The 20,000-nt window shown below is 52.2% G+C and overlaps 1 protein-coding gene across 1 annotated transcript in view; it reads right to left on the reverse strand.

The window, feature by feature from the left end:
* The window catches only part of grid2 (glutamate receptor, ionotropic, delta 2), a 239,552-nt gene that overhangs the window by 79,807 nt on the left and 139,745 nt on the right, over positions 1-20,000 (reverse strand). The window contains exons 4-6 of the mRNA XM_084690482.1: positions 15,818-16,023; positions 4,427-4,480; positions 525-698 (exon numbers count right to left, since the gene is read on the reverse strand). Of these exons, the coding sequence (XP_084546608.1) occupies positions 525-698; positions 4,427-4,480; positions 15,818-16,023 (434 nt within the window). The remainder of the gene's footprint in view (positions 1-524; positions 699-4,426; positions 4,481-15,817; positions 16,024-20,000) is intronic.

Raw genomic sequence — 20,000 nt, forward strand, 5'->3', positions numbered from 1 at the left:
TGATATTTTAGGACGAAAACAAGAACGTCTGAGGCAGGAAGTGGAAAAGCAATTACAGAGTTAGAGGAAAAACAGCCCAGGGCGGGAAAACCAGCCGCTTCCTGATCATTAATTTGGCTGTGATTGGACGGGATGCACCCGAGAACGTCTAGAGCAGCCAGATGATTGGAGGAGAAGGTGTGATGAGAATATGGAGCCGCAAGGTGATTGGAAGAGACGGCGTAATTTACATCTGGAGCCTGAAGGTGATTGGAGGAGAGGGTTGACATTTTGTTCTTCAGGGGTCTAACCTCCTCCTCATGGAAAATACCCACCGACCAAACACAGATCCCTCTTGTTTCTAGAACCCTCTCGGTTCTAGAACCTCTCTTAATTCTTGGCGAGCGTCACCCACAGGTCTTTAGCTAGGTGCACTAAGGCACTTTCAGATTTTGGGCATCTGCATTGAACCCCCCTGATTCCCGACACCTACCCCCCGCCCCCCCTTGCCCCCGCCCCCCCTTGCCCCCCTGCGCTGGGCCTACCTCCAGGGTGTGGGCCTTGGGGTCCTTGGGGTCGCAGAGGGAGGTGTTGATACGGTGGTTGTGCTTGACACAGCGCTGGGTGGTGTTCTGGGGCATGGGGAAGGTCTGACGTACCAGGGTCAGACGGCCGACAGACTTCATTACCAGCTCCTGGATGTCGTGGTCAGAGATCTCCTGCAGGAGGGGACGGGGGGTGGGGGAGAGGGGGAGAGGGGGAGAGGGGGAGAGGGGGAGAGGTGGAGAGGGGGAAGGGGGTGAGGTGGAAGAAGAGGAGAGTGGAAGAAAGGGCAAACAGTTTGTGTTATTAACTTTCGATGAATCATTGGTTGGAAACGTCATTGTTGTTGCCTGCGATCCCAGAGTGTGTCTGTGAAGTACTTGAACACCAAAGTTTGGATCCCTTTGTTCTCACGACAAATAAGATAACACTGCAGACCGCCCGTGTGAGTGTGTGTGAGTGTGTGTGTGTGTCCGTATGTCCTTGTGAAAGCCAGGGGGGAAAATCATGGCTAATTTTAGCCTGAAGACTTTTTTCCCCATTCACACCAAGTGAAGCGTAGTGAGGGGGCAAGGGAGGTGTGTATGTGTGTGTGTGAGAGAGAGTTTTTGTGTGTGCGAGACAGAGTGTGTGTGTGTGTGTGTGTGTGTGGGAGAGAGTGTGTGTGTGTGTGTGTGTGAAGTGATGAAAGCCGATGCTGGGTCTCTGGTGACGTCTAGAACCATCCCAGTCGTGTCACCTGACGCAACTTCACTCTTCATTTTCACGTCCTCGTCTGTCGTCTGAGTGACTTTGGCGAAGGTGTGTGTGTGTATGTGTGTGGGAGTGAGTGTGTGTGTATGTGTGTCTGTGCGTGCAAGAATATGTGTGAACGCAATAAAGCGTTTGTGCATTCATGTCTCTCTGTTTTTATGTCTCTCTGTTTTCATCTCCAACCCGACCAATGACCTCCCACTCCATCCCTTTTCTGACCAATCAAAGACAAGAATGCCATCCCATGCCGCTGTGTGATTGGCTGAGCGGATCTTGATGCCCTGCCCAGAACGTGGCACTGTGATGATCTCACACAGCTCGTCACGAGACTCCCGCAACAACTAAACACCAGGAAGGCCACGAGGAAATATCTCCGCCAAAACGAGAAATGTTGTCGCAGCCAGCGGTCAAGAGTGTGTGGAGATACTGTGCCAGGGAGGCATTAACAGGATCACACACACACACACACTCACACACACTCTCACCAACACACTCTCTCACACACACTCTCACCCACACACTCTCACACACACACACTCACCCACACACTCACACCTGCTACGCACAAATTAGACAGCGTCAACTGATTTGACATGGTGGTGGGGAGGGGGACCGGGGGGGGATTTGGGGATGGGGGGGTGTGTGTGTGGGGGGGGCAGGGCAGGAGAGACCGGGGGGGGTGTGATGAGCCTAAACAAGAGGGACAAGAACACACACCCTGCAGGTGGAAAGAGCTGTAATTAGGGTTAGGGTTTAGCACAGGCCTGACCACACACACACACACACCCACACACACACCCCAAAGCGTGTGTTTAAATGATGTATCGTTACTGATGTCTAAGGGGAAGCTAGGTGAGTCTCATGTGATGTGACATGGTGACTGGTGGCCAATCAGAGCGGAGGCCATCGACATCTGAAACATGTGACCTGAGTCCTTTCCATGTCGACGCTCTCAAATGCATCCTAATGATCTGTGTGTGTGTGTGTGTGTGTGTGTGTTTGTGTGTCCTCGTCTGGTTCTCAATGAACTACGTCCTGGAGCCTCACAAGGCAAGTTAGTTTGAGGTAAAAGTTCCCGGAAACACTTTAATTACACTACTAAGTTCCCATGTTTTACTGAAGGTGGTGCTATGAAGTGACATTGTAATCTATGTCATTTCCATACAAAGCGTTGCCAGAATTTAAAATAATAATGTACTTTTATTATAACTATTATCCTGTTAAGGACCTGGAACCACCCCCCTCCAGTGTTTTTCTTGTTGTTTGCGTCTGCCTTTAGTGTGAACTAAGCTGAGTTAACGCAGTCTGGGCTGATGTGATTGGTTCAACAGTGACAGGCAGGATGCAGCAGGAGCTGACTTTAGCGATGAGGGGGGAGAGAGGAGGCTGTGTTTCAGAGATGACATCTGAGGAGAGGAGGCTGTGTTTCAGAGATGACATCAGAGAAGGGGAAGCTGTGTTTCAGAGATGACATCTGAGGAGGGGAGACTGTGTTTCAGAGATGACATCTGAGGAGAGGAGGCCGTGTTTCAGAGATGACATCTGAGGAGAGGAGGCTGTGTTTCAGAGATGACATCTGAGGAGGGGAGGCTGTGTTTCAGAGATTACATCTGAGGAGGGGAGGCTGTGTTTCAGAGATGACATCTGAGGAGAGGAGGCTGTGTTTCAGAGATGACATCTGAGGAGGGGAGGCTGTGTTTCAGAGATGACATCTGAGGAGAGGAGGCTGTGTTTCAGAGATGAAACCTTCCAGAGGAGCAGAACATCCTCCAGAGGAGTCGGTTTGAGGTTGTGTCTCGCTCTCGCTCTCGCTCTCCAGGTTGGGCTGGTTTGACCTTTGACCCTGCGCGGGCGTGACGTCTGGGTACCCACCCGCACAGGTCGCCAAGCTCAGGCCTGTCAGTCCGCCCATGTGGAGGACGTGACCTCATCTCTGCCCGCGCCCCTGGGAGTGACACACACACATGGACCAGATCCCCTAGACTTCCTCAAAACACGCTCCAAGACCCCTTCAGACCCGCCCTCCCCGCCCCCCTCCCCGCCCCCCTCCCCGCCCCCCTCCCCGCCCCCCTCCCCCGCCCCCCTCCCCGCCCCCCTCCCCCGCCCCCCTCCCCGCCCCCCTCCCCGCCCCCCTCCCCGCCCCCCGCCCCCCTCCCCCGCCCCCAGGTGAGTAGGGTGTGGCAGTGTGTGGGGGTCAAGCCCCAGCCCTCCGTCCTTCCTCTGCTTCCTCCCTCTTGTCCAGCCAGATGGCTGCCCTCATTGGATCAGAGCACTGGCACTTGACCTCATTCACTCCCCCATGAGAGAGGGAGAGAGAGAGAGAGAGAGAGAGAGAGAGAGAGAGAGAGAGAGAGAGAGAGAGAGAGAGAGATGGAGAGACTGAGAGACAGAGCTTAGTCTTGGTTCGTTCTGGCCTGCCTGCATGTCATGGTGCGTCTCTCCATGTAGCTGAGAGAGGTGATCAATTATGGATGCTGTGCCCCCCCTGCCCCCCCCCCCCCCCCATCTTGCTGAGACTGCAGTGCTGCAGATAAAGCAGAATTATTACCAAGACTTCTCGACTTCCCAGCGAGCAGTCTGCCCATTCTAACTCCTCACGCCCACATTCAAATTGGAAATAGACTGATTTCTAGCCGAGAGTTGGGATTGAGTGCTTTGCCTGCCGGATGCGTGTGTGTTAGTCTGTTGGTGTGTGTGTCTGCGTGTGAGTGTGTGATTTTGCGTGTGTGTGTGAGTTTAGTCCCCATTTATGATCCATTAGAGCAGTCACTCTTTATCTCTGCCAGCATCTTAGCTCACCAGGACCTCTGCTGTCTCCAACCAGACCCCCCCCCCACCGCCCTCCGACCCCACCCCCACCCCCACCCCCCTCTGACCCCCCACACACCCCACCACCCCCTGCTATCTCTCCAACCTACCTCCCACCAGAGCCCCCCCTTCCTACAGCCCGGGCTGAACTACACTATCCATCTACCTCCAAGTCTGGGTAGACCAGAACACCATTACAGGACTACATAACCCACCATGCACCTTGCTGTGTAGACAACTGCCTGGAGCTGATCTCCATTAACCATCAAGCTCCCTTCCAGGCCTGTCCAGAACTACACTACCCATCATGCACACTACCAAACACGGTTGTCACGACACTCACCTCGTTGATGATGATCCAGTGGCAGTCAAACGCTAGCAGATTGGTCTCCACCACCTGCAGAGGAAAACAAGAGCGGTGATTGGTCAGATAAACTGTGACGAATCGCATGACTGGTCATGTGAACAGACGATAGGTCAGATTAAAACCCTTGAGGCAGACGATTGGCTGGAGATTTAAAAAGGATGATCCATGCTTCCTGGAATGGATGATCGTGTATCGGATGGCACCTTTTCCTCTTTAGCCCCCCGGTTATTATTGAAACACTCTCTGAGATGTGCGTGTGTGTGCAGCACGGAGGCTGTCTCTCCTAAACTAGAGAGAGCAGAGGGAGCTATTAATACTTGATAACAACATCTCTTCACGATGAACTCGTGTCAGACTTTAACAAGCCTTGGTGTGCACTACAGCCCTGCTGAGGCCCTGATATGTGCAAAAGAGTGTGGGTGTGAGAGAGAGTGTGTGTGTGTGAAAGAGAGACAGTGAGCGTGTGTTTGTGTCTGTGTGTGCATAATTAAAAATAATAGCTGGTGAAACTCTGCAGGTCTCTCTCTCTCTCTGCATCTTCCTGTTTTAGTGGTAACCAGGGTAACAACCCCAGGTCAAGGTACAAGGTTCTTTCATCTTTCATCATCCATTAGACCAAGAGGACGACTATCATAGTCTTAAACACAAACCCATTGGTTCATGTGACATCACAAGACTGTGGTTCCAAACTCCATCCCTCCTGTCCTCTCCTACCTCCCCCCTTCTCCTCCCCGCTCCTCTCTTCCTCTCCCCTGCTCTCCTCCCCCTTCCTGTCCCCTCCTCTCACCCCTCCTCCCCCTTCCTGTCCCCTCCTCCCCCCTCTTCTCCCCTCCTGTCCCCTCCACCCCCCTCCTCTCACCCCTCCCCCCCTCCTGTCCCCCCTCCTCTCCTCCCCCCTGCCCCTCCTCCTCCCCCCTCCTCTCCTCCCCCCTCCCCCCTCCCCTGTTTCAGGTTTCTCCAAGGGAGCAAAGAGGGCAGAGCATCATTAGCGGTAATCGTCTAGGTAACCACGGTACCCATCAACCACAGTCGGCCTGTAAACAACGGCAACAGCTGGCCAGGATGACGGCGAGGTGTTAATAGTGTTTTAATCTTCCACAAAGACGCCATCAAACCTGATGATTAGGCCTCCGACACCGGCCGTAAAGCACCAGCAGGAGACACACCCTCCTCCTCCCCTCCTCTCCTCCTCCCCTCCTCTCCTCCCCTCCTCTCCTCCTCCCCTCCTCTCCTCCCCTCCTCTCCTCCTCCCCTCCTCTCCTCCTCCTCTCCTCCTCCTCTCCTCTCCTCCCCTCCTCTCCTCCTCCCCTCCTCCTCTCCTCTCCTCCCCTCCTCTCCTCCTCCTCTCCTCCTCCCCTCCTCTCCTCCCCTCCTCTCCTCCTCCCCTCCTCTCCTCCCCTCCTCTCCTCCTCCCCTCCCCTCCTCTCCTCCTCCCCTCCTCTCCTCCCCTCCTCTCCTCCTCCCCTCCTCCTCCCCTCCTCCTCTCCTCCTCCTCTCCTCCCCTCCTCTCCTCCTCCCCTCCTCTCCTCCCCTCCTCTCCTCCTCCCCTCCTCCTCTCCTCTCCTCCCCTCCTCTCCTCCTCCTCTCCTCTCCTCTCTCCACTCAACTGTCTCTTCTTCCCCCTCTCTCTCTCCCCAGAGAAAACCAACTCAGGGTTCTGTTGTAATCTCTCTCTCTCTCTCTCTCTCTCTCTCTCTCTCTCTCTCTCTCTCTCTCTCTCTCTCTCTCTCTCTCTCTCTCTCTCTCTCTCCCTCCCTCCCTCCCTCCCTCCCTCCCTCCCTCCCTCCCTCCCTCCCTCTCTCTCTCTCTCTCTCTCTCTCTCTCTCTCTCTCTCTCTCTCTCTCTCTCTCTCTCCTCTCTCTCTCTCTCTCTCTCTCTCTCTCTCTGTGTGTGTGTGTGTGCCTACTTGCATGTGTGTGCACACGTGTGTGTGTGATGTTCAGTCTTCCAGCAAAGAGTTTACACATCAGTATGGCCAGCACTAAGCACAGATGTGGTTATGCTCAAGTTCTATTGCAAGGGGTAAAGTGTATGTGTTTGCCTGTATGTGTGTGTGTGTGTGTGTGAGAGAGAGGGGAGCGAGGGCAGATGTTGGGGCTGATTAGGGCCAGATGCATGTGGAGACACACACGCACACACATTGACAATATATATGTGTACACACACACCAACACTATTCTGAAAAGAGAGAGGCTTTAGTACTCAGGGTAACCCTAAGAGAAGATTCAATTACCAGTGCTCAGAACTGTCCTTCAAAACCCACACACACATACACAGTACAGAGAAAGATGTCGACACACGCGCACACACATGCATTCATATACCTCCTCCTACCTTCCACACTAACAACACGTCCACACACACACACACAGAGAGAGAGAGAGAGAGAGAGAGAGAGAGAGAGAGAGAGAGAGAGAGAGAGAGAGAGAGAGAGAGAGAGAGAGAGAGAGAGAGAGAGAGAGAGAGAGAGAGAGAGAGAGAGAGAGAGAGAGAGAGAGAGAGAGAGAGAGAGAGAGAGAGAGAGAGAGAGAGAGAGAGAGAGAGAGAGAGAGAGGGAGTGTGGAGTCCAGGGTCAAGGTCAAGACTATTGATTCTGGCAGACGCCACAGAGTTGACTGAACCTCCTCCTCCTGCTACCGTCCACAGTGATGTGAAGACGACACACACACACACTCACACACTTACACCCCCACACACACTCGCACACACACAGTGACCGGAATGGTTTTGGGGTTCAAATATTAGCTCATTAGATAACTCTTTACTTCTTCTGTTTGTCTTTTGTTCCCTTCAACTCTGTCTATCTCTCTCCCTCCCTCTCCCCCTCTCTCTCTCTCCCCCTCCTCCAGTGAGAGGGAGAGAGAGGCTCTCTTTCATCTCTCCACCGTGTGACTGCAGGTGAGAGGAGGGCGTGCCTGCAGATCAAAGCAGACTGATTCTACCAGGAGAAGCTCTCTGAGCCCCTCTCCCAAATCTATCTACCCCCCCGCCCACCGCTGCTTGGAACGCTGCTCTCAGACCGTGGGAACGGGGAACCAGACGAGGAACCAGACGAGGAACCAGACGGGGAACCAGACGAGGAACCAGACGGGGAACCAGACGAGGAACCAGACGGGGAACCAGACGAGGAACCAGACGGGGAACCAGACGGGGAACCAGACGAGGAACCAGACGAGGAACCAGACGAGGAACCAGACCAGCCGAAAAAACTGAGGAGGGTTGTGCATGTGTGTGTGTGTGTGGGTCATGTGTGAGTGCCTGTGCATGTTTGTGTGTGAGGTTGTGCATGTGTGTGTGTTCGTGTGAGCGAGTCTGTGTGACTGGCCTATCAAATAAAGAACTCTTAATCGAAAAAATGACTGTGTACTCCAATTTCATGCATGATTTAATATCAAATCAAGCCAAGATAGATAACACACACATGCAGACACACACACACACACACGGACAATGTTATACCTACTATTGTTTTTAGACTTTTAGACTCAGATGGTTTGTCATTGCAATAAAACCAACATTCCTCCCATTTGTTGTATTTCCATAAGAGGACAGAAAGATAGTGATGTGCTGTAATTGGATGAGTGTATGACTGTTATTGTCTGTGACTGGCTGTTTATGACTGTATACATGATTGTGATAGGCTATGACTGTCTGTATACATGATTGTGATAGGCTATGACTGTCTGTATACATGATTGTGATGTAATGTATTCATTCAGCCAACGCTTTTCTCCAAATGGATGTGCAGGAGGGTTGTGATTGGTTACGGCACACACAAACAGGAAGTGCATCTTCAGCCGCCTCAGAAGGGCGCCGTGTCTCCCAGCAGAGAGGAGGGATGTCCAGCAGCTCTGAGGCACACATGGTGTGTGTGTGTCATGGTGTGTGTGTGTGTGACGGTGTGTGTGTGATGGTGTGTGTGTGATGGTGTGTGTGTGATGGTGTGTGTGTCACGGTGTGTGTGTGATGGTGTGTGTGTGATGGTGTGTGTGTGATGGTGTGTGTGTGACGGTGTGTGTGTGATGGTGTGTGTGTGACGGTGTGTGTGTGACGGTGTGTGTGTGACGGTGTGTGTGTGATGGTGTGTGTGTGACGGTGTGTGTGTGACGGTGTGTGTGTGATGGTGTGTGTGTGACGGTGTGTGTGTGATGGTGTGTGTGTGATGGTGTGTGTGTGATGGCTCTCACACACACACCACGCAGAGTGCAAGCTAATACATCAGAGATCCTGGATGATGTCACTCTTGGCATTTAGGTGGAATGTCACCTCCCCCCTGCCTCGCCTCAGTCCATCATGTCTGCCCAGTGTGTGTGTGTGTGTGTGTGAGGGTAACTCCTGTCAGGAACCCTCAATGTTCCGGGAGGTCTCACGTCGTCATGGGGACGTCAGGAATGTGTCAGCATGTCACGCTGGTTGTATTATGGGATATTGCGTTAAGACGTTTGTTAGATGGATCGTCACAAACACGTCTTTAACATCACACACTGTTTGAACATCGTCCTCAGAACTTAATAACTTTAAGGTAAATAACTTTTTTCTGAAGACTTGGTGTGTTTACGTGTGTTGGGGATAGTGAGTGGACTGTGTTTGTGGGTGCGTACGTGTGTGTTGGATGAGCGTGTTTAGGACATCTTTGTGTGTGTGTGTGTATCTTGGAACAGACATGCGCTGGTGCTTCATTGGAGGTATGCTTGAATCTCTCCAAGGGGCCTAATAGGCGTAAATCAGCTCATTACTGTCAGTGTTTAATTAGGCCAACACATGCCTGGTCACACAACACTGCACTCACCCTAAAACTAAGACACTCCCAGACAGCTAGCCAGACAGTCAGTCAGCAAACTAGCCAACCAGCCAGCCAGCCAACCAGCCAACCAGCCAGCCAGCCAGTCAGCCACCCACCCACCCACCCACCCACCCACCCACCCACCCACCCACCCAACCAGCCAACCAGCCAACCAGCCACCCACCCACCCAGCCAACCAACCAGCCAGCCAACCACCCACCCACCCAGCCAGCCAGCCAGCCAGCCAGCCAGCCAGCCAGCCAGAAAGACAGTCAGTCGGCAAACTAGCCAACCAGCCAACCAGCCAACCAGTCAGCCACCCAGCCAACCAGCCAGTCAGCCAGTCGGCCAGTCAGCCCCAACCTGAGATACAAATTAAACTCTATTGATTTTGTTCCACCAGGGCTGAGAGAGAACATTCACTCTCCATCCTCTTTACTTCTAAGGAAGTGTCAGTCACACACACACACACACACAGCCCAAATCGAGTTTTTCTGCATTGAGATTTGTCAACATCAGCTTCTACATTGGGTGTATTTTGTTTTGCTGCCCTGCCCTGCACCTCTCCTTTCACTCTGACATCCAATAATTACAACTGATCCTGTCCGTATAAGTCTTTGATAGAGTGACCTGCGCTGGGGAGGGCAGGGGGGCAGTCAGGGGTTATAAACCCGTCATTTGTCCCTCCCGAGTATTGAGCAGAGATGCAGAGCCGCCCTGAGGAGAGGATGTCAGATATGGATCCCAGGGTCGCCCAGAGGCACCGAGGATCATAAATCATAGTCGGCTGAGGGCTCTGTGATCACTTCCTGGTTGACATTTGGACATGGGAATGATCAATGAGAAAGGGGCGTTGCAGCGATGCTGAACATACGCACGTATGTTCAACCCCAATCCCCCAGGCTTCACACACACACACACACACACACACATACACATACTTCATCGGTAGGAGGTATTGGCTGGGTCGATGGTAGGGACCTGTTAAGAGGATTACAACACTATCTTCTCACATAGTGACTAAGAGACAGACAGACAGAGAGAGAGAGAGAGAGAGAGAGAGAGAGAGAGAGAGAGAGAGAGAGAGAGAGAGAGAGAGAGAGAGAGAGAGAGAGAGAGAGAGAGAGAGAGAGAGAGAGAGAGAGAGAGAGAGAGAGAGAGAGAGAGAGAGAGAGAGAGAGAGAGAGAGAGAGAGAGAGAGAGAGAGAGAGAGAGAGAGAGAGAGAGAGAGAGAGAGAGAGAGAGAGAGAGAGAGAGAGAGAGAAAAAACATCTATAGACAGAGTCCATTCCCTGCAGACAGCAAACAGAGCTGATTCAGATTCAATGTGACTTTCCGATATTATGCTGGACTAATCTGGAACGTGGGGCTTCCAAGGGTCAGTGTGTGTGTGTGTGTATGTGAGAGGGAGAGGGAGAGGGAGAGAGATAGAGATAGAGAGAGAGAGAGAGAGAGAGAGAGAGAGAGAGAGAGAGAGAGAGAGAGAGAGAGAGAGAGTATGCTTGCACACTGTGAACATGTTCTGTTTCATGATCCCAGCTTCAGTGTAAAGCATAATTGTCTGCACAGCTACACAGTGTGTGTGTGTGTGTGTGTGTGTGTGTGTGTGTGTGTGTGTGTGTGTGTGTGTGGTGCATCCAGGAAGCTAGAGAAGCAATTCAGCTCTATTTGATCCCTTCTCTTTTCTCTTCTAATGTCTCCTTCCTTCCTTCCTTCCTTCCTTCCTTCCTTCCTTCCTCCTGTCACACTAAGTGTGTGTGTGTGTGCACGGACAGACAGCAGCGACCCTATTACCTTGCTCAGATCAATAACCCCCAGCTGTTAAGTATACACATAGTTTTGTTGATCAAACTGATTTGGACTAGAGGATCTGCACTTTAATATTTACAGGCTGACCATGTGTGCTCACAGCAAGAGAACCAGTCAATAGTACTCCACACCCTCTGGCCTCCACCAACCTCTGTAGCCTTTCTTATCCTCCGCTAGCCTCTGTTGGCCTCCCCTGGCCTCCCACCCTCCCCTGGCCTCCCAGCTTCTCCTGGCCTCTACCATCTTTTTTTCTGTCTCCTCGTTTCCTAGCCTCTACCTGGCCTCTCCACTTCGTAACCTTGACAACCCTCATCACTGTGTTTCCGAGGTCATGAATGTTCTCACCATGAAGTCCAGCACACAGACACACACACACAGACACACACACACAGACACACACACACACACATGTCTATTTCTCAGCTTGAGTAGCTTCAGTTATGTTGCCGTCTCCCCTCTCCCCCCTTCCCTCTCCCTCCTCCTTCCAAACAGCACCTCTTCATTTCTGCAACTATTCATCTCCCTCCCCTCTCCCCCCTCTTTGTCTACCTGCCTATCTCTCTTCATCTCCCTTTCAATGCCTCTTTCCATCTCACCCCCTCTCTCCAACACCAGTGTTTCCTCCCCTATCCCATAATAGGCTCAGTCATGGGTCACTCTGCCCACTCTCTGTTGCCATGGCAGTGCGGTCATCGTGCAGAGTTTGATGAGTCTCCTCTCCCTCCCCTCTCTCCTCTCCTCTCCTCTCCTCTCCTCTCCCTCCCCTCTCTCCTTTCCTCTCCTCTCCCCTCCTCTCCTCTCCCTCCCCTCTCTCCTCTCCTCTCCCTCCCCTCTCTCCTCTCCTCTCCTTTCCCTCCCTCTCTCCTCTCCTCTCCTTTCCTCTCCTCTCCTCTCCCTCCCCTCTCTCTTCTCCTCTCCCTCCCCTCTCTCCTCTCCTCTCCCTCCCCTCTCTCCTCTCCTCTCCTCTCCCTCCCCTCTCTCTTCTCCTCTCCCTCCCCTCTCTCCTCTCCTCTCCCTCCCCTCTCTCCTCTCCTCTCCTCTCCCTCCCCTCTCTCCTCTCCTCTCCCTCCCCTCTCTCCTCTCCTCTCCCTCCCCTCTCTCCTCTCCTCTCCTCTCTCCTCTCCTTTCCTTTCCTTTCCTTTCCTCTCCTCTCCTCTCGTCTCCTCTCCTCTCCTCTCCCTCCCCTCTCTCCTCTCCTTTCCTCTCCTCTCCCTCCCCTCTCTCCTCTCCTCTCCCTCCCCTCTCTCCTCTCCTCTCCTCACCCTCCCCTCTCTCCTCTCCTTTCCTCTCCTCTCCCTCCCCTCTCTCCTCTCCTCTCCCTCCCCTCTCTCCTCTCCTTTCCTCTCCTCTCCTCTCCCTCCCCTCTCTCCTCTCCTCTCCCTCCCCTCTCTCCTCTCCTTTCCTCTCCTCTCCTCTCCCTCCCCTCTCTCCTCTCCCTCCCTCCCCTCTCTCCTCTCCTCTCCTCTCCCTCCCCTCTCTCCTCTCCTCTCCTCTCCCTCCCCTCTCTCCTCTCCTTTCCTCTCCTCTACTCTACTCTCCTCTCCTCTCCCTCCCCCTCTCTCCTCCCCTTCCCTCCCCTTCCCTCCCCCTCCTCCCCCCCCCTCTCCTTCCCTCTCCCTTTTTTTACGCAGTTTGTATAGTATAACCTGTCACACAGAGAACAGACAATGCTTTAGTTTTATCTCCGTATTTTGTTATGTTTGTGAGGGTTTCAGCGTGTGTGTGTGTCCTGTACTGTGGTGTAGTTAAACTGGGTGGAGTGATTGATGCGTTTGACTGACTTTGTCCTTGCTTTTCATTGGCCCGAGTGTTTGACCTGTACTTCTGTGTCCACTTCTATCATTCTATGGCTTTGTCTTCTCTCCCTGTTTTCTGGATGTGTGTGCGTGTGTGTGTGTGTGTGCGTGCATGGTGTGAATTGAGAGAGAGAGAGAGGCAGATGGACCGCAGGATTGCAGCAGGATTGGCTGACAGGTGATGTTTACCTTGAGACTGTGACTCGGCACTTTGGCACTTGCTGGCACACACTGAAGTGTGTGTGAATGTGTGTGTGTGTTGTTAGTTGTGCATCTGAACGCTATGTAGGGCTAGCATTCTCCCTGCTCGAGCTGTCACTATGGTGACATGAGACTGAAGGACCTCTGTCACACACACAGTCACACACACACACACATTGTCTAAGAGTGTATGTGTGTGACTGACAGTGTGTATGTGTGCGAGTTTGTGTCTGAGAGAGTGTGTGTGTATAAAGAACTAGAGAGTTTAACTAAGGACACTAGTGTATGTGCGTGCACAAGTGTGTGTCCCTGTCCAAGTGTACGTGTGTGTGTGTGTGTACGTGTGTGTGTGTGTGTCTCCCATCGGTATTCTAATTTTAAAGCAGCTCTCTGGGTGGCTTGCCTTCTCAGCACCAGATTAGGATTCCAGTCAAAACCCATTTGTCACTTTACACAACTTTATTACTTAAACGTCAAATGACAGTTCGTTCAGAAGAGACATTAGTGGTGGGCGGGGCCTTGTCACGGCAAGGGTCCTGCTGCGCACAGACACACACACACACACACACAGATGCACACACACACACACAGATACACACATATAAAAAAACACACACACACACTGTTTTGGTCTTGCCTGAGCATGTGTAAGTAATTAAGGAGTCCTTTAACCTCCGCAAAAAGCAGTATAAGAGCTTGAACGAGGAGCATGAAGGGACCAGGGCCACTGTCAACACATCCTCACAGGATGGCCATTATCTCTGTAGGGGGCCAGGCGGTGTCTGCACACAGTCTGCTAATATCACCCCCCCCCCCTCCCTCCTCCTGCACTGCCCTGCACTGCCGCGCTGATGGGACTCAAGGTGTGTTTGGGAAGCTTTAATAACCGCCAGATAAAGTCTGTCCAGGTAGAGACAGACTGTTTTATTTATTGGCTTTTCCTTTTGATAAGGAGGAGGAGAGGAGTGAAGAGGCTCTTTTCTCCTCTGACATTTCGAGGAGTTGTTTGACGGTAACAGGAGGATGAGAGAGAGAGGAGAGAGGGAGAAGGAAGAGAGAGAGGAGAGAGAAGATGAGAGAAGGGGGGAGAGGGAGGCGTAGGAGAGAGAGGAGAGAGGAGGATGATAGAGAGGAGGATAAGAGAGGAGGAGAGACGGAGGGAGAGGGAGAGGAAGAGAGAGAGGAGAGAGAGGAGGATGAGAGAGACAGAGAGAGATGAGCACGGGTGGAGATTGGGATCTCTAAAGAGTGAGTGTGCTCAAACTTGATTAAACCAGCGCTGGCGAGGGCAGCTGGGGAGGCAGAGGGGGGAGGGGGAGGGTGAGGGGGTCAGGTAAGGTCGGGCGGGTCGGTACAGGACGTCACGTCTCACGACTCTAGAACATTCTGAACTGCTCTAGACCTGTCACATGATGTCCTCTGACAGGAAAAGCAAGGCTTCCTGCAAACCTTACGATTCTTATTCAGGAGGCTTTTCCTATATTAAAAAGCATTGTTTGACATATCCTGAAGGTAATGTCATTCATACATTATCATGGCATTCTGCATATGGTATGAAATCAGAAAAGAAATTAATACATCTCAAATAAATGTAAGATGTAAATTGAGCTGGCATACAATCGTCTGAGGGGAAAGGTCTGTTGAGTGTATCTGAAATTAGGTTGGCAGCTCCGCTCTTAAATAAAGGCTGGATAATGAATCTCTGAAGAGTCTGAGGAAACCTCTACGTGTGCCTACTGTGAGAGCACAGGCAGTCCAGCTCATGGTCACACGCACACACACACACACACACACACACACACACACACACACTAGCACGTGTGAGGTCCTGCCCCTCCAGGTGGTGCTGTCTCTCTCTTTCAGCAGGACAAACACAGGCTGGACTGGAGCCCTGCAGGGCTGGCGTCTCACTCCAACACTCTCCTGTCAAATGTCCCTCAAATGTCACCCTGTCCCTCTGGTTAGAGGAGCTCTATTAGGAGGAGTGACCCCCCCCCCCCTCCACCCCCCACCCCACCCCTTCCTGTCAAGCCTCCAGGCACTAGTCTGGCCCTGATTATACCGCACACAAACACACACACACACACACACACATGCATACACACGTCCATCTTTCAGCCTCTAGGTTACCATGGTGCGTTCTGATAGCCTACCACACACACCCTTACACACTACACACACACACACACACACATACCACTAGAAACACACGCACCACTACACACCAGTACACACACAAGCCCTGACACATGCACATGCAGCACACACCCCTTCACACAACCCTGCAAACACCCCGACACACACACACACATGCAACCCACACACACACATGCAACACACACACACACGCATCCTACACCACACTGTGATTGCTTCTCTCGGAGGTCAGGTCTAATTAGAAGCAGAGGAAGTCAGAACAGTGTCACACACTGGTCCTTGTGGCCCCAATTCCATCTTCTCATGTCCAATGAGAGCTACGTTAATGAGATTATTCTACAGTGTACATTGGCTATTGTGTCATATTTCTGGTCTGGATAAAATAAGGATTGAAAAAATAAATTAATAATAATTGAAGTCTGGAGGCTAAACCATGAACTGTCTCCATCAATGCGTACACACACACACACCATGAGTGGAGTCTGTTTGTGTGTGAGATTCCTTTTCCAGGTGATAACATGCAGTGTGACTAATGAGAATAGCACAGCTTTGCAGTTGTGGATCTGTGTGTGAGTGTCTAGGTATGGGTGTGTGTAGGCGTGTGTGTGTGTGCGCCCCTACCTCGGTGATGAAGGCCTTGGCGGAGGCTGCGCTCATGAACAGCACGGCTCGTCTCAGCGTGTCCCTGTAGCGATGCAGCTCATCCACACGCATGGTGCGGAACATGCCCGAGATCATCCCGTTAATGTTGGACTCCACCTTCTGCAGGGACACGTCCACCCCCTGCTGGGACAGGCGGTCCAAGAAGTCCTGGATGCCCCGGATGTCTGCAGGGAGGAGGGAGGAGGGAGGAGGGAGGGAGGGAGGGAGGAGGTAGGAGGGAGGGAGGGAGGGAGGGAGGGAGGGAGGGAGGGAGGGAGGGAGGGAGGGAGGGAGGGAGGGAGGGAGGGAGGGAGGGAGGGAGGGAGGGAGGGAGGGAGGGAGGGAGGGAGGGGGGAGACGGGGGGAGACAACAGAGCAGGGCGAGTAGGAGAGGAAAGGAGTGACACGGATGAAGGGATGAAGGATGGGAAGGAGGACAAATGAAGAGGAAGAAAAAGCAGGAGGAATAAAGGGAGAGGAGGAAGAGAGAGATATTTGCATTAAATTGATGGCCCAAGCAGGGAGACATATAGCTCCACCAAGAACATCTGGTAAAACCTTTGACCTGTTGTAGAGCTGCAAATTCTGTCAATAAACCCCTGAAGCCCCTGAAACTGTAAAGACTTTACTCACAGCACAGCGCCTACATTAACAAGTATGTTTGATTCAACCTATAAAAACCAAACAGGCATCCATTCTGTTTACTGGACGAGAGGAATCAAGAGGAACCATACAGACCCATCAGAGGACTATATATCTCTCTCTCTCCCTCTCTCCCTCCACCTCTCTCTCTCTCCGCCTTTCTCTCTCCCTCTCTCTCTCTCTCTCTCTCTCTCTCTCTCTCTCTCTCTCTCTCTCTCTCTCTCTCTCTCTCTCTCTCTCTCTCTCTCTCCCCCTCCACCTCTCTCTCTATCCCTCCACCTCTCTCTCTCTCTCTCTCTCTCTCTCCCTCCTTCCCTTCCACCCTCCCTCCCTCCACACACACACACCCACCCCACACACACACAACCCCCCCCCCCCCCCAAACAGAGGTCAAACAGAGATAAACGATATTGTGCTTGCAGGGGGGTTGACGTTTAAATTGGTTTCACATTTGACTACGGGCTCGGTTTGTAAGCATCCAGAAATGTTAGGGGCGCATTTGTCATTTTAAACATAAAAACACAAAACGTCCTCTTAAAAACCAGGAAGTCTTTATTTAGGAACATAGGAACACAGCCTTTCTGTTTTAATAAATGCCACAGTGATGCAGAGTGTTTGACTACTGTATTTGATGTGGACCAATCATGACGTTACCTGACTGCCACTGTCATTTCTAACCAATCAAAATGATTCATTACTCATCATCAAGGCCATGAGACAGGGTGTGAAAACTAGCACATTGTACAAATTAACACACACACACACTCACACTCACACACAAACCCCACACACAGATGTCACTAGACCAACAGGTCAGGGTTCAGCCAAAGGCCATACTGGAGTACTGCACGGGAGTCCATGATTTTCAGTGTGTGTATGTTGATGTGTGTGTGTTAATGTGTGTGTGTTAATGTGTGTGCCGTTCAACAGTCAGAGGCTTTGGTGTGTAATAGTGCCCACCTGGGGCCCGGGGTCCCAGATTGAGAGGATTTAGGGGAAATTAGCAGACTCCTATGACACAGAAAATTCTGGATTCCTATGCACACACACACACACACACACACACACACACACTAGCACACACAACCATTTGATACAGAGTACATATATGGATGCACACACACACACACACACACAAACACACACACAGGCATCAGTTGCTGTTTGCAGCAGGGACAAGGAACTTACATTTCAGCAGAAAGTGTGTGTGCGTGTGCACGAGAAGCCTTATGTGCATGTGGACGATCGTGAGTGTGCTTGGATGTTTGAGTGCATGTAGCTGTGCATGCATGTGTACGTGTGTGTGTGCTTGTGCGTGTGTGTGTGTGTGCACAGAGGGCATCTTGTCTAGGTGCCTTTCAGCAGAAGGTGTGTGCGCGCAAGTATAGCCGTGCGTGTGCGTACATGTAGCTATGAGTATGTGTGTACATACAGGCGTGTATGAGTGTGTGTGTACATACAGGCATGTATGAGTGTGCGTGTGCATAACTGTCCTGTGTGTGTGTGTGTGTGTGTAAGGCTGCGTGCAGGGTTACCACCTTGTCAAGGACCATTCTTCATTAGCAGTATGTTTATGGCTCGATAAAACACTCACTCTAATGCCCCTGGTGATCATTCTAAATCGTTACCGGTGCCGTTAACGGCGTACAACAGCGCTCCATCACAGGCTGACTCCGGAGATGTTAGGACAGGGCAGGCAGGAGGATGGGCAGAGTGTCATCAGTAGCGCGCTACGCTAACAAACAAACGGTGGAATAAACAGAACGAGCCAATCTGTCAGAGAACAACGGGGTCGTTACAATCAGCATTACAGCGAGCATCTGCATTATCATTAACACACCACCATGCTGTGCTGGCACAAACACACACACCACACGGAGACACACACACACCACACGGAGACACAGACACACCACACGGATACAGACACACACACACACAGAAACACACACAAAACACACAGATAAATAGACACCACACACACACACACGCATCCCCTCTCCAGCTGTGACAGCACCAGAGAGTTCACGTGAAAACCGTGTTTGTTTACCCCATAGACAAGTTCTGAAGGTTAATTACACATTCAAACACGTCTGGAGTTCTTTAGCAGACGTCCCCCTCAGAACAGGATGACACTTCTGCCTCCGAATCAGATTCAGAGCGCCAGCACACAGGAAGTGTCACACTACGAGTCCTCTGAAAGCATATAAAGAGCGATGTTTACATAAACCAGACTCTCACACACTCGAACGGCGTCTCGGACACGTTAAACGTGTCAACATGCAGGCTCATGGGTCCTTACTTACTCCCATCTCAGCAGTAATGGGTTAGCTCTCAGCTCTGAGGGGACGTGGAACCATAAACTGGAACCACACAGATCCATCACTTCCTCCCGGGGCTGGAGCAGCCCCAGCCCCAGCCCCAGCCCCAGTCCCTGCCCCAGCCCCAGCCCCAGCCCCAGCCCCAGCCCCAGTCCCTGCCCCAGCCCCAGTCCCTGCCCAGCCCCAGCCCAGCCCCAGCCCCAGCCCCAGCCCCAGCCCCAGCCCCAGCCCCAGCCCAGTCCCTGCCCAGTCCCTGCCCAGCCCCAGCCCCAGCCCCAGCCCCAGCCCCAGTCCCTGCCCAGTCCCTGCCCCCGCCCCAGTCCCCACTACGACGCTATAATCCACCCGGCTCAGAGCCTGAGGGGTTTACACGCGGCACTTTAGGAACTTCTCTCTGCACAAAAGGCGTGACTGCTCTCAGTCAGTTTAGTAGTGTGTGTGTGTGAGTGTGTGTGTGCGTGAACGCTCGCTGCAGTAAACAAATAGCAATGAAGGCAATTTGTGTGTTTGTTTTTTTCTGTGTGTGCACGTGCGTGTCTGTGTGTGTCTGTGCGTGTCTGTGTGTGTCTGTGTGTGTCTGTGTGTGTCTGTGTGTGTTCCGTCTCTCTCAGTGTGGGTGTGTTAGTTTCATGTGATTGAGTGAGGTGTGTTTGCGAGCTGCCTCTATCCATCCCCCTTCAGAAGGGCCCTCTCCTCTGTAGCTAATGCTTTAACTATGCCTCAGTACCCTGGCTCCACAAAGAGCTGGAAAACAAACCTGCTGCCTCGCTCCATCAATCTCTCTCAAACCCCTCCAGGGAAAAAACTCCCTGCAACTAATACTCCAGGCTACAGGGTCTGTGTTTGTGTCGAGTGTTGAGGAGGTGTGTGTGTGTGCTTGCGCATATATGTGTGTGCTGGTGTGCTGGTGTGTGTTTGCGTGTGTCTTTGTGAATACGCTGGTCTCAGCACAGCAGGGAACATCAGGAGTGAACCCCTCCACTAAGACTATCATCTGTAGGCTAGGAAACAAACACACACTTGTTGCATGTGTGTGCGTGTGTGTGTGTGTGTGTGTGCGTGTGTGTGTCTGTGCTCTAATGAGGAGAGACTTGGCTGGAGAGGGTTATCCTCTTAGAGGAACACCTCAGATTACCTTCCTCTGCTGAACACTGAACAGAGAAAGAGAAAGAGAGAGAGAGGGAGGTGGAGGGAGAGAG

The sequence above is a fragment of the Hypomesus nipponensis genome, chromosome 24 (genome assembly GCF_054491055.1).
Source record: "Hypomesus nipponensis isolate SF chromosome 24, ASM5449105v1, whole genome shotgun sequence".
Taxonomy (NCBI): Eukaryota; Metazoa; Chordata; class Actinopteri; order Osmeriformes; family Osmeridae; genus Hypomesus; species Hypomesus nipponensis.